At 34.2% G+C, this 14,203-nt stretch overlaps 1 protein-coding gene across 4 annotated transcripts in view; it reads right to left on the bottom strand.

Moving 5' to 3' along the window:
* The window catches only part of LOC145982785 (ATP-binding cassette sub-family C member 5-like), a 111,617-nt gene that overhangs the window by 66,203 nt on the left and 31,211 nt on the right, over positions 1-14,203 (bottom strand). For all 4 annotated transcript variants that reach the window (XM_083116151.1, XM_083116150.1, XM_083116149.1 and 1 more), the window contains exons 2-6: positions 10,113-10,223; positions 4,448-4,525; positions 3,572-3,698; positions 2,154-2,330; positions 1,008-1,155 (exon numbers count right to left, since the gene is read on the bottom strand). In XM_083116151.1, the coding sequence (XP_082972277.1) occupies positions 1,008-1,155; positions 2,154-2,330; positions 3,572-3,698; positions 4,448-4,525; positions 10,113-10,207 (625 nt within the window). In that variant the 5' untranslated portion in view covers positions 10,208-10,223. The remainder of the gene's footprint in view (positions 1-1,007; positions 1,156-2,153; positions 2,331-3,571; positions 3,699-4,447; positions 4,526-10,112; positions 10,224-14,203) is intronic.

Raw genomic sequence — 14,203 nt, 5'->3', positions numbered from 1 at the left:
GAACAATGAAGCTGCCCAAGCTGCAACTCCTAGATTCTCATTCATACAGCTTTCACGTTTCACAGGCTAGTAACCCTAGAACACTACCGTGTCCCCATATTACATTGTAACTAGCGCTACATAAATTTTACGTACATGAAGAAATTTATTTTCAACAGAACCTCTACATCATGAAAACAAAATGGCTATTCTTTATTAACATTACTTTGTCTATTTTCCTTATATTGGTGTTTTATTCTTAATTTAAAAATGTATAAACATGGTCTTATTAAATATAGAATATTTTAAAAGAATGTCATGATTGACAAGTCTCTACGTACATTAAGAATGAAGTTGAAAAGTTCAAACAATGAAAACAAACAATAATAATATTTATAACACTGTAAATAAGGAACGAATGTAATTTTAAAGTCTTACAAGAAAAAAGTGCATGCTTCTAAACTTTTGTTTCTCAAAATCTATCAAAATCGAATTTACAAATGTCAAAATTACGTGCACGATCTTTCTTCTATTACTAGCGCTATGTGTTATTGACGTACAGAGTTCAACATAATGAACAAACTAAAGACTTCCAATGCTTGCAGCCTCCTTACCACAGTGCTACCTCGCGTCTGACAGAATGCCCGAGGCACTGCTAGGCAGAGGGGTGAGTGGGTGCAAGGTGGGAGGTTGTGGAGCTGAGCGCTGCTTAACCTTGGTACTGTTTTCATTAAGTTTTGGCTGTGTTTAACATATATAGTAAACTGTTTTAGTACTTTCTTTCCAGTTTAAAAATGGCTTCTGCCGTACTGGAAATTTCATTAAATAAGTAAATAAACAAACTGTTCACTTGATAAAGAATGTTTGAAACAGTCAAAATATTATGTAATAAAATGTTATGCATCAGAAATATACACACAAAAAACAAGGCAGGAATTGTGATAATTATTATTTACAATATTCCATTACAAATTTCTTGCATAAAAATCTACTGAAACTGGTAACTGAACGTAACACCAAATACTCACCAGTGTGAAATCCCATGACGTAGGAAGCACCGAAGCAGAAATTCCGAAGAAGTTGGCAGGCCAAGAGGATCCCCACCAAGGTCAATCCCTCAGACAAAGTTGAGTGAGGGGACTCGACGTAATCTAAAATCATCCTCTGAATCCACGCCTGCGACAAAGAAACAATATTTCATATTCAAGGAGGGCAGAAAGAATGAATTCACTTCAATGACAGTAGTTTCAGAAAGAAAGCAAATATTGCACCTATATCATGCGCAATTGCAAGTTTTTGCAATCGCAAGTACGTTAGGATGGACATGAAATTTGTGCCAATGTCAATAAAATTGACTGATAATAATAATAATAACCCATGGTGCAACAGCCCTTGATGACAAAGGCCTACCCACAGACTGCCGGCTTCACTCTCACTCCCACAGAGGTGGGCGGGCAATCAACCAGCCAGTTACAGGGAAACGTGTGGTCAGCGCAATGAAGTTCCAGTAGTTGCTGTAGGTTTCCATGATGCTACTCATTTGTAGCTCCCAATTTCCTCACGATGGTAGATCAATAACTGACAGTCACATACCTGGGCAAAATCTTAAGAGAAAAGTTATTACGCTTGCCCCCAGGTGACTCGAACCAGCATGTGTCCCATAGCCCGAGCCCAGAGCCTGATGCCTTAGACCACACAGCCATGGTGAGGGACATTTTCAATCCATCCAATAAAAAAATTGCAAACGTTCCTTGAACTGAATGGTTCATTAACCTCCTTAATGAATACATGTAGCCAGTTCATCATGGCCAAACTGACAATAATTTTACACATGTGATATTCCTACAAATAGCTTGCAATTGTGCTATTATTTTTATGATTACAAACGTGTAATGCATATGCCCTGATTTTGTAAAGTAAATTTCTAAAGCAAAATCCATTACAGTCACCTGGTTGCATACATTAACGAAGAAGTGAATAAGCAATTCAAGTTCTTCAAAGAGTTTAATATCAGTATCATTAAATTTTATATCGGTGTCGGACAAAACTTCATATCAGTCCATCCTTACAATATATATACATCAAAAACAACAAATTTAACACTTGATAACCGTCACTGTGCTGGTACTTCAACTGCTATATTGCCATATAGATCCATTCCAAATGGTACTTACAGGACTAATGAACTGGAACGTCGCTGCCAGAACCATTAGCAGCATAGAAACAATGCTCCTGGTTTTACAAAACCTCCACACCACACGTGACATCGATGCTTTGCTGCCCTTTTCCTTCACTTCCGCGTGCCAGAATTTATCCAACCTCCTGGCATTTGTCTCTGCTCTATCTACTGACTGGAAAATAAACATATATAAATTACATTTTGCAGTAGGTTACAAATATCTTGGAAATTAACATATTCACGCTTTTGTAATGAATGTGGCTGAAATTAGAACATGGCTTTACAAATGGATACTTGTGCATTGCACAGTGCCATAGGGGATGCAGAGGTAGGTCTCCACACCTGAACTGTAATAGTGCATAAAGTGCATAAAAGGGCAATATAACTCTTTATCTTAATTTGTGATGTTATTAGCAGACTTATGTCCTGTTTTACATAGAGAGTATATTAGATTAATTTTAGATATCATCATGATCAATCCAAAAATTTGAACATCTATATCTAGGTGTCACAAGAGGTTAGGCCATGTGCACATAAGATATAGCAGCCTCCCCATTGGCATAGTGGTAATGTCATCACATTGTAATCAAGGTGGTTTGTTACTCGATGTAGGCACATAGTGGTTCAGATCTCACTTTAAATGTAGGTCCAGTCTCGATTGCCTATCTGTACATAAAGTGCACTTAAACTAAACTCACATGAGATAGAAATTGGCAGATAGTAATCTTTTGAAGGGATTGGAAATCTTGCAGTCAATGCTTCCAAATGAGAAATGCTTGTAAATCATGAGTCTACGCTTGCTACAGAACGACAACACTAACTTGTAAAAAACAGTTGTGGATATCTACAACACTAGAATGATTGTTTTATTATCTGACAAGAATCTCACCCATGCTTTCATGTGGCACTGTGCACACCAGTCAGCAATGGTTGTAAGAAGCCATAAATCATGAGCCATGATTTTCTTAACAAAGCAAATTGTGTGTGTGTGTGTGTCTGTGTGTGTATTTACCTGAGCCAAGGTACGAACGAAAGTAAAATTCTTCTGCTGTAGTTGTTCTCACCTGTATAGACATGCCATTGCAGTTAGAGGATGTTTTTTACTTTGATGTGCATACGATCCACAATTTGCCAACTATACGTCAATTTGATATCTCCTCAGTACACATGGCCATAGACTTTTATGAACCATTGTTAAGTGGATCCCCGATTTTACATTCCCATATTAACATTTTCCCACATTATACATTCAATCTTGATGGTTCCAACATAGCAAAATGTTATAAAATTTTGCTTGAATTTGCATTTTAAGTTATTTCAGCAAGATCTCCTGAAAATCGTCAAATCGAGGTTCCATCGTAAACACAAAATGAACGCACAAAACCCAATGAGCTCTTTGATAAATATACATACCTGAAGTTCTAACACATCATCAACTGTAAGACCCCGTTTGAAAGCCTTCCACATCAACTTTGTTAGCCATGCTATGAAAACGAATGAAAAACAACCAGCTTCGTTGCTGTGGATGACTTCTTTGTTCCTACAAATATCACACAAAAGCATTAAACATCGAGTACACCACAAAATAGTTATTATTTAAGTTTTCTTTTAACTAACTTCAACTGTAGTTATATCTGTTACCTTTGTAATTTTTAAATGACTAAAAAAATGTCCGAAGATGGTTTCCCAAAATGTGTGTATATGTGTGTATCTGCTTAACACCTACAAGTAAGTACATAAAAAATATACACAATACAGGAAAGAGTTACATATAAGAAGTATTATTTATATGTGCACGGTAGCAGCAACTTGAATTTTAGTGGTACATTTATAAATATTTCAATTGCACTATTTAATAAATTCTATTTATAAATAGAATGAAATATAATATCATTTTTCATATACTTAATTAGATAAGCCTAGCTTAAACCCAAACTGAAACATATTTGCAACTGCCTTTGGAATATAAACAGCCATAAAGATTATAGCATAAGGATTGATTGGTTTCTTCTACAAATATGTCTGTCTTTAAATAATAATTCGAAGTATCTTCCACTTCCCATTTCCATTAAAAGCCACATTATTATATTTCACTCTGAAATATGTCGAAATAATGAGTATTTAAATGACTGATGCTCTTAAATTAGTAAAATTACCAGCATGTGGGATGTACCCTTGCTCTTATTGGATGGGCAAAAACAAAAAATCTCAATCCTGCACCGCAGAAAGCAAAACAGTATAGTGAAAGCTCCTATTAACTCGTAACAAAATGGCATGTGGATTACTTACTTTGGTGGAGGGCGAATAGGTATCATGGTCTTCATGGCAAAACAATATTTGCCACCCTTTCTCTCATGTTGCGTGTAACTACAGGAAATGAACAAAACAGAGAATTATTACAGGGTGAACACTCTTAAGACCATCATAAAATTCAAGTATAATTCCCGGTTTTCAAGGTGAACTTTACAAAAATTCAAGGGTATACAATCAATGTTTTCTCTATTTCAACCCTATGTATTACCGCCTCTCACCACACAAAAAAACACAAATACATTAACAAGAGAAAGGGTTTTTCTTGAATGTACGCATTGCTTGCATGATAGAATTATAAATCTTACGGATATTGAGGTACCTGATGAGTATATAGAAATTTTTCAATTCGGAATGAAATTTTCAGTTGGTAGTGCTTATATACACAAGGAAGATTTTGTGATTTCAATAGAGAAAGCACTGAATTTCTTAGATGATGAGGAGGAAAAGAGAAAATTACGAAGTCTCACACATGATGCTCTTGATGAACGTTTAAGTTTTGAATACAACAGAATAAATAACAGAGGTCCAAAATACACAGAACGGGAGAAAGAGCATATAAGGTTGGGGAAAAAAGTTCATGGTTTCAAGATCTGGTTGAAAGAAAACGACATTTTCTTAATAAAATCGGACAAGGAAAATAAACCTGTCCTTATCCGAATTAAGGACTATAAAGAAAAAATGGAAGAATGTTTCAAATTAAACAATTTCACAGAAACCTCTCGAAAACCTATAACTAAAATAATAAATAAGGTAAAGAAAGTAATTGAAAGCAGTATCACGATACCAAGAGAAATGAAGAAAAACTCATTGTCAAAAATTCAACCCTGCCAATTGCCTTTGGACTACCAAAAACTCACAAACCGGGAACTCCAATACGACCCATCATTGCAACTTTCACACATCCTGCATACAAACTATCCAAATATTTAGTTGAAAGACTTGCTATAATTAAACAACAAACACCATTCAGTGTTAAAAATGCATATGAAGTGAAACAGAAACTAAAAAATATTGTTTGGAATAATGAGTATCGTATTGCAAGTTTTGATGTTGAAAATTTATATCCTAGTGTACCAATAGAAGGTGCCACAGATGCATTACACAGATGGCTTATTGAGATGAAGGTTAACCCAGTAGAATCATGGGAAATGGTTCGATGGTTTACTGTATGTGCAAATTACAATTACTTTATATTTGATGGCAAAATCTATCAGCAAAGTAATGGTCTATCAATGGGAAACCCAGTATCCGGAATCATCTCCAGCATTTTCCTTCATTACATAGAATCTCCAATTGTTAATGCGATAGGTGCGGATATCAAACTCTACATCAGATATGTAGATGATGTGCTAATTATTGCTAAAAATGAGAACACCATCATGGACGTATTTAAATCGTTAAATGAATCACATCGTCGCATAAAATTCACTTGCGAACCCATGAATAACAATGTAATTTCTTTCCTTGATCTGCAAATTAAGACAACTGACTCAACAATTCAAACATCAGTCCATAGAAAAAAATTAGCGGGGGAAAAATACATCCATGCCAAATCAGAACATTCGCGTATAACAATGGATAACATATTTTTAATTTTTTTTCCTGAGAGCACAAAGACTATGTTCTAATAATGAGGATATCAAAAATTAAGAAGAAAGGCTCTTTAATATAGCAAAAGAAAATGGCTTTCACACTAACAGAATAAACCAAATCAAAAAAACAAGTTGCAAGAAAACTAAAGGAAAAGAGAAATACAGACAAAGATGAAAAATCTGTTCAAAAGAAATGTGTGTGCATTCCATTCCACATAAAATTGCAAAAATGTTTAGAAGTTTTAATTTCAAAATTGTTTTTAAATCACCAAGAAGTTTGGAATGTACATTTAATGAATTCAAAATGAGAAACTCGATACCAGATGTGGAAACCACAGGAATATATAATATAAGTTGTTCATGTTCAAAGGATTATGTGGGACAAACAGCAAGGAAAATGGCAATAAGATGGCACGAACACGATTTGGACATTATAAATCTAAACCCAAGAACAGGTTTGTTAACTCATATCATGGAAGAGAAGCATTTGATTAAAAAGAGAAGGGTTTTAAAAAGATTAACGGGAAACACAGAGTTGAATGTCTGAAGCTTCGTTCATTGCAGAAGAACACTGGAATAAATTAAATAATGAAAATGGTAACATAGATCCAGTATGGAGTTTTCTTTTTCACAAATGGAGTAAGCCACCATCTTTAAAATTTAATGTAACAGAAAACATCAAGAGATTTTGTGAAAACAATGATGAATTTGAATTACCTGATGATATTTGGGATTCATAATTTTAAAAAATCTGAAAAAAAAATAAAACAGACTGCTTTTTTCACAGTTAAGTTGCTATATTACAACAATGTAACATTGACAACATCCATTATATAACAGATTCTTTTTGTTTAAAAAATTACTAACCATTGTTATAACTGTATCTTTAGTCAAAATGAAAATAAATGTCTGATGAAAGGAGCGTGTGTTCTCCTGAAACGTCACAAAGAAAAAAACTGTTTTCTTATGCTTGTAATAACCGTAAACTACAGGAAAATAATAGAAAGGGTCTGTGAGATTCCAATGTATCCAAAAATTCTAATTAAGTTGAACGGTACACGTTCAATTTAAGGTGTGCAGTTTGCCTTAGCCATTTCGCAAACTCAGACTAGAAATTGGGATTTACAGAGCTGTCCTGTCATGGCTCTATGAGCGTCCCACAATTGGCAGAAGTGGGGTATGGTTGGTGGACTACTATGTGATCCTCCCAGCTAGATCCAAGGGATCCGCTGACCAACAAAAGGTGCGGTCCTCCATTCACATTGGGGATTAGGCGTAGAGCTGACAACTCTGCACTGTAAAAAGACATGTCAAGAAACAGCAACATGAGGCCATGGATGTTCCCAAGGTAAAATATTCCATAGGTAAAATAGACCCCTATTCGGATCTCCAGGTGGGGACTACTTTGGGAGGTCCCTGGACTAAGGATAAGATCTACATTAGGAATAACCATATTAAATTAGGCACCTGGAATGTTCTGAGCCTTTAACGGACTGGGGCATTTCAGTGTACAGTTAATGAGATAGTTAAGTATAAATTAGATGTAGTAGCTGTCCAGGAAGTTAGGTGGCCAGGAGAAGAGAATTGTAAAACTAAAAATTATACTTTTTTCTATGGTGGTACTGAAAATCATAATTTTGGAACAGGCTTTTTCATAAATAATAGAATTATCTCGGCTCTTAAAACAGTAGAATTTATTAATGATAGGATATCATATGCAGTTTTACAGGGTAGGTGGTCTAAAATTATTTTAATAAACATACATGCACAAACAGCAGATAAAGATGATAATACTAAAGATGATTTTTATGCGAAGTTAGAACAGGTCTTTGATAAATTTTCCCAGAATGATATGAAAATTCTGTTAGGTGACTGTAATGCACAGATTGGTAAAGAAGAGACATTTAAACCCACGATTGGTAAAGAAAGTCTTCATGAATTAAGTAATGATAATGGTATAAGATTGATTACTTTTGCAACCTCAAAGAATTTAATTGTGAAAAGTACCACTTTTAAACATAAAGATATCCATAAATATACCTGGTCTTCTCCAGATAGTAAAACTCATAATCAGATAGATCATATTCTCATTGATAAGAGAAGGCATACTAGTATAATTGACGTTCGTACACATAGAGGTGCTGACTGTGCCAGTGACCATTATTTAGTAATTGCTAAATTAAGAGAAAGACTCGCAGTGATAAATCATAAGCAACAAAATCTAAAAGTTATAAAATTTAATAAAGGAAAATTTGCTGATGAAAGAATTAAAAAAGATTACCAAATTAAACTGTCAAATAGATTTGATGTTTTGCAGGATTTAAATGATGATGAAAATATAAATGAAACAGACGTAAATAAGAATTGGGAGCACATACGTAATGCAATAGAATCAGCAGCTAAAGAAAGTATAGGATACCATAAACCAAGAAAAAGTAAGCCATGGTTTGATAATGAATGTCATAATCTAATAGAAATAAGAAATCACGCTACACTTAGGTGGTTAAATAACTCTGATGATACAAATCTAAGCAATTATAATAGAATAAAGCGAGAAGTTAACCTCACGTTAAGAAGTAAAAAAAGAGAACTTGAAAATTAAAATTAACAAAATTGAAACAAACAGCAAAAACAAAAATATCAGAGATTTATATAAAGGTGGAAATGAATTTAGAAAGGGGTGGTAACCTAAAGTAAACTTGATAAAAGTTAAAGATGGTGATTTTCTAGCTGACCCAAGCGAAATTCTAAATAGATGAAAATGAAATGTTCATGTAGGAGATAAATCAGAAGTAAATGAAATACACACAGCAGAACCTTTAGTTCCAGAACCTAACTTGACTGAAGTTAAAGATGCCATTAAAAGGCTAAAGAATAACAAAGCACCTGGCATTGATTTAATACCAGCTGAGTTAATTAAATATGGTGGAAATTCGTTAATATGTCAAATTCATAAATGAATTTGTTTAATATGAAATAAATAAGAAATCCCTCAACAGTGGAAAGAATCCATAATTGTTCCTGTGTTTAAAAAAGGTGATAAAATGAACTGCAATAATTACTGTGGAATTTCTCTACTCTCAACAACATATAAAATATTATTAACATTCTTTTACTAAGACTAACCCCATATGCTAATGAAATTATAGGTAATTATCAATGTGGAATTAAACGTAACAGATCAAATTTTTCTCATCAGACAGACACTTGAAAAAAAGGGGAATATAATCAAAGTGTCCATCAGCTATTCATTGATTTCAAAAAAGCATATGATTCAGTCAAAAGAGATAAATTATAAATTAGTTGAGTTTGGAATACCTAAGAAGCTTGTTAATATGATAAAAGTATGCACCAGTGAAACAGAAAGTAAAATTCGTGTGGGTATTAATGTGTCTGACAAATTTACAATTCATGATGGGTTAAAACAAGGAGATGCATTATCACTTTAATTTTGCCGTAGAATATGCTGTTAGGAAGGTAAAAGAAACTAACGAAGGACTAAAATTAAACGGTGTGACTCAGTTGTTAGCATATGCAGATGATAAAAATACAATTAAAAATAATGCTAAAATATTTTTCAAAGCAGCTAAAGAGATAGGTTTGGAAGTTATCAAAGAGAAAACTAAATATATGCATACATGCTGCTTGTAACTTCAGCAATGAATTTATGAGACTGGAATTAGAAAGAAATCTTAAATGTCTTACATTTTTCTTGAAACTAGGGGTGTGTGTGTGGCTGTTACTGGATCTTGAAAAAAATCCTGTCCCAATCAGGAAATTACTTTTCAACTTTTGGAATCCTGAACAGTTCAGAAATTTCAAATAGTTGTGTATTAAAAGAAAAAATTGTGAAGTTTCCCCTTCAGTATAAGTGTCATACATTTGAAATAACAAGCTTCATTCCAGAAATTATAAAAACAATCACTTCAGTGGGTAATGGCATATAGAATTGGCGAATTTCCCAATATCTGGAAATATGGAAGGTTACCCAAACCAAAAACTTCCAGACTTCACAAAAACCTGATTTTCTATGACCAGGTCTGTCTTACCTTTCGATGTCAGTATCTTTTTTGTAATTGCCCTCATGATTTGCTTCGACATTGAGGTAGATGGAGCCGGTGGAGAGCCACTTGTGAAGAGCCATTGTTCATGTATGAGTCCTGAAATTAAAGAACAAAAATTAAATCAGTTATTGATGATATGATGTTTGTACTCTGTGGAAATAAGTGACAGGACAAAACCTAATCATTTACCTGTTCACTCAATTCATGCAATGTTGAATGGCATTTAAAGGAGTAAACATATTTCAAAAGCACCTTTCTGACATCATAAAAATACATTTTTTGGTGCTCTTTTTAGCCTTTTAGAATCCTACTTCAAATTAGTGTTCCCTAAACATATATCACAAGTATGAGGCCTTCTGTGGTGGTGACACTGTCAGATGTCCCAAACAACAGTCCTGTGAAGGAACAAACAATGATACATCTTTATATTAACCATGGTTCTAACCTCGTACCTCCAGCATCAAAATGCATGCTATCAATTCCATCACAGAGATCAACATATATAGAATTAAAACTTACAAGAGCCTTAGGCACTGAAATGTCATCAATTACGAGATAGAGTTAGTTCAAAAAAAATATGTTCAGTTTTTACTATTTTGGAGTGTTAGTTAGGACCATTTTCTTCTAACAAATTCTCAGACTTCCAAGTATTTCCCAATAAATTTCTAGACTTTCAGTGGTGTCTTAACTTACTTGAACTCCATTTATTATAAATTATATATATTTATATTTATTTATTTGCCCGCAACTGGAATTTTTTCAAATACCACACTGCAGTTACAGTAATGACAATAGTAATAATAATAATATTTTATTGTCATTAAGCTTGTACAGCAATAGACAACATCAAGAGCAAAATACATGTGAAATATATTATAAAATGTAAAATTATAACCTCTTTTATGTTTAAGTTGCATTAAAATACAATATTTTTAATTTCAAGAAATTCTTAGGAACCATCATAAGTAGCAGTGGGAAAATTGATCAAGAGAATGAATAGGACAAAGAAGGCAGCATCAGCATACTATCTAATGAGTAATACTTTAGTGGGAAAAAGAGAGATCAGTACAAAAACAAATATGCAACTCTACAACTCAATTGTAGTTCCCATCATGGGCTATGGCACAGAAAGCTTAGCACTCCAAGACAAACATCTAAGTAAATTTCAAGCAATAGAGATGAAATATCTCAGAAGAACAGTGGGGACAACTCGAAGAGATAGAATAAGAAATGAAAGATTAAGAGAAGAGGTAAAACAAAAGAAGACAATGGCTGAAGTAGTTGAGGAACGCCAGCTGAAGTGGTATGGACATGTAAATAGAATGAATGAAGATAGGAAAGCCAAGCAAGTGATGGACATGAGGGTTGAGGGTAGAGTAGGAAGAGGCAGGCCAAGAAATACATGGGAAGATAGAATAGAAAAGATAGGACTAAAATATGGAAAAACTAAGAACGAAATGAGAAGAATGAGTCGAGACCGGACGCAGTGGGTGAGATGGAGAGAACGAGGTACCCGACGCTTAACGGCATAAGGGAAAGGAAGAGAAGAAGAACAAATTCTTGAGTTGAGTAGAATGGTGTAGCAACTAACCAGGCATACAGTTTATGTTTAAATATATTCATAGGCATATTTGTCACATCAAGAGGTAGCTTATTAAATAGTCTCAATCCTAGAGCTTCATAACTATTCAGGGATTTTGAGTGTCTATGATAGGGTATATTTATATGTCTGCTGTTTCTTGTAGTATAGGCATGTACATCTTGTCTACTTTGTAGCTGTGGCAAATTTTTCTTTACATACAACAGCACAGTGTAAATATATGGATTTATCACAGACATAAATTTTAACTTAATGAAGAAATTTGTGAGAGTTTGTAATTATTCTCACGGCTTTTTTCTGCAGTATTAAAATTAACTTTACATAACTGCAGTTGCCCCAAAGTAAAATTCCATATGAAATAATGCTTTGAAAGAAAGCAAAGTAAGCTGATCTTACATAATCTTCAGGTACATGACTGTTTCGATTCCTTAACAAATATATAACCCTGGAGAGCTTGGCAGTTATGTATTTAATATGTGGCCCCCATGATAACTTATTATCAATGACAATACCTAGAAATTTCACATTGTCTGAGCTATTATCGATCGGGATGTCTCTAAGACTGAAAAACATATGCTTGGATTTACTTTCATTCAGCAAAAAACCATTAGCTCTGAACCATAAAGAAGATTGATACAGGGTATTATCAGTTATGGCTTGAAGAGTGTTAAAGTCAGAGCTGGCATTAAAGAAGGTAGTGTCATCTGCATATAGTATTGTGAGAGCAGTGATGCAAAATGGTAAATCATTCATTCATAAATCATAAATTCAGAGCAAACAATAAAGGTCCAAGCACCGAACCTTGGGGTACTCCACATTTGACCTATGCTACATCTGACCTCTCCATTCCTATGCAGAAAATTTGTTTACGGTTCTGAAGGTATGAATGAAATAGTTTAATAGTGAAGTGTGTTCTACACAATCAAAAGGCCTGCTCAGGTCACAAAAAGAGGCCTGAGCAAAGTCCTTAGTTTCGAAGGCCTTAAGTACATTTTTGACTAAGAAGTTTATGGCATCAACTGTTGACTTATCCTTCCTGAAACCAAACTGTGAATTGCAAATTAAGTGGTAACATTATAGTATAAGGGAAATGGATTTCTTCAAATTTACAGGAGAAAGTAATTACGGAAATCATTTTCTGTAGCATTGTGGAAGTTCGTGAATCTAGTTTTGATCCATTTTAATGCGAAAACATGTAGTTTTCTGCAAAAATCTCTGTCCAACACACTGTTTCTGGTGCCGTCATTTGCTTTCTGCACGAGAGTACAATGTTCCGTGTGTTAAGATGATGCAACCCCATAGTCAGTTTCAGCCTTGCCGTGTTTTCACTAGAACATGACGTGTCAAGTATTTTTAATTTTTTTTAACTTTGCTTGCCTAACCTAACTTAACCTAACCTTACGAAAAATTGTTTTTAGGGCTAACATGAATGGTTTTTGGGGCTAACGTCAATGGTTTGTGAGGCTAACGTCAATGGTTTGTGACGTATTAGCATAATTTCAAATACGGGCTCGAAAGTAGGTATTTTCCGGTGAATGAGGTTGCAACACTGCATAAATCAACAAAACGCTCGCACAACGTCCCCTGAACCAGTACGCTATCGCCCGCCATAATGTGTTACAGAATTGAAATAACAAGTAACAGTAAGTACTCGTAAATGTAAGGAATAGACATTATCTTAGTTAGAAATGCATTATTTCACCTTAGGAAATGTTCCGCATTCCAAAATAGTACGTTAGCAATGTAAAAAAGTGAAAAATATACGATTTATAGGTGTTTCCCTTATACTATAATAGTACCAATTAAGTTATTATGGTCCAAGTAATTGCATAATTGAGAATGCATAATTGATTCTAAAACATTTGAAAACACTGGAGTCGGTGTTAACTATTCCTCAAAATATTATTTTGCAAGCTCTTTTACTGCAGCTCAAGGGAAGTAATTACTCCCATTAATTTCATTCATTTTTTTCTTCAAAAGTAAAGAAAGTAAATACCAATTTAAAATTAACTCGTATAGGCCGGGTAAATAAAGATTTAATTTTTCATTGATTTGTACGGCGATACACTGCTACTTTGCCCCTTCAGTGTTTTCTCCAGATACTGCAACCAACCCCTAACACCACCAATATTTTCACAAAAGCCCAATATATTAGCACTAAATTTACCCTTACAATCCAACAGTTGAAAAATTCTGGATAAACTTCTGTTTGCCTCACAATGCATAATACCGTATCACGTAAGACTTTATACGATACCAATTTGTACTGACACCACAAAAATACACACTCTTAAGAATTAGCTCAATAAGAGTACACAGGATTGATTAATTTGGTTTATTTTAGTTCGCTTTTCTGCCACTTTTGACTAATCGTGAAGATGAGTGATGACACAATGACATTGATGAAGGGATGCTGCCAGGATTTGAACCTCGAACCCCTAGTATCTTAATGTGCTGTGCTAACCATTCCGCAATG

This window comes from Lepisma saccharinum, unplaced genomic scaffold (genome assembly GCF_977018435.1).
Source record: "Lepisma saccharinum unplaced genomic scaffold, izLepSacc3.1 HAP1_SCAFFOLD_411, whole genome shotgun sequence".
Taxonomy (NCBI): Eukaryota; Metazoa; Arthropoda; class Insecta; order Zygentoma; family Lepismatidae; genus Lepisma; species Lepisma saccharinum.
Note: the sequence above shows the minus strand (reverse complement) of the source record. Positions and strands in the feature narration are given on the sequence as shown.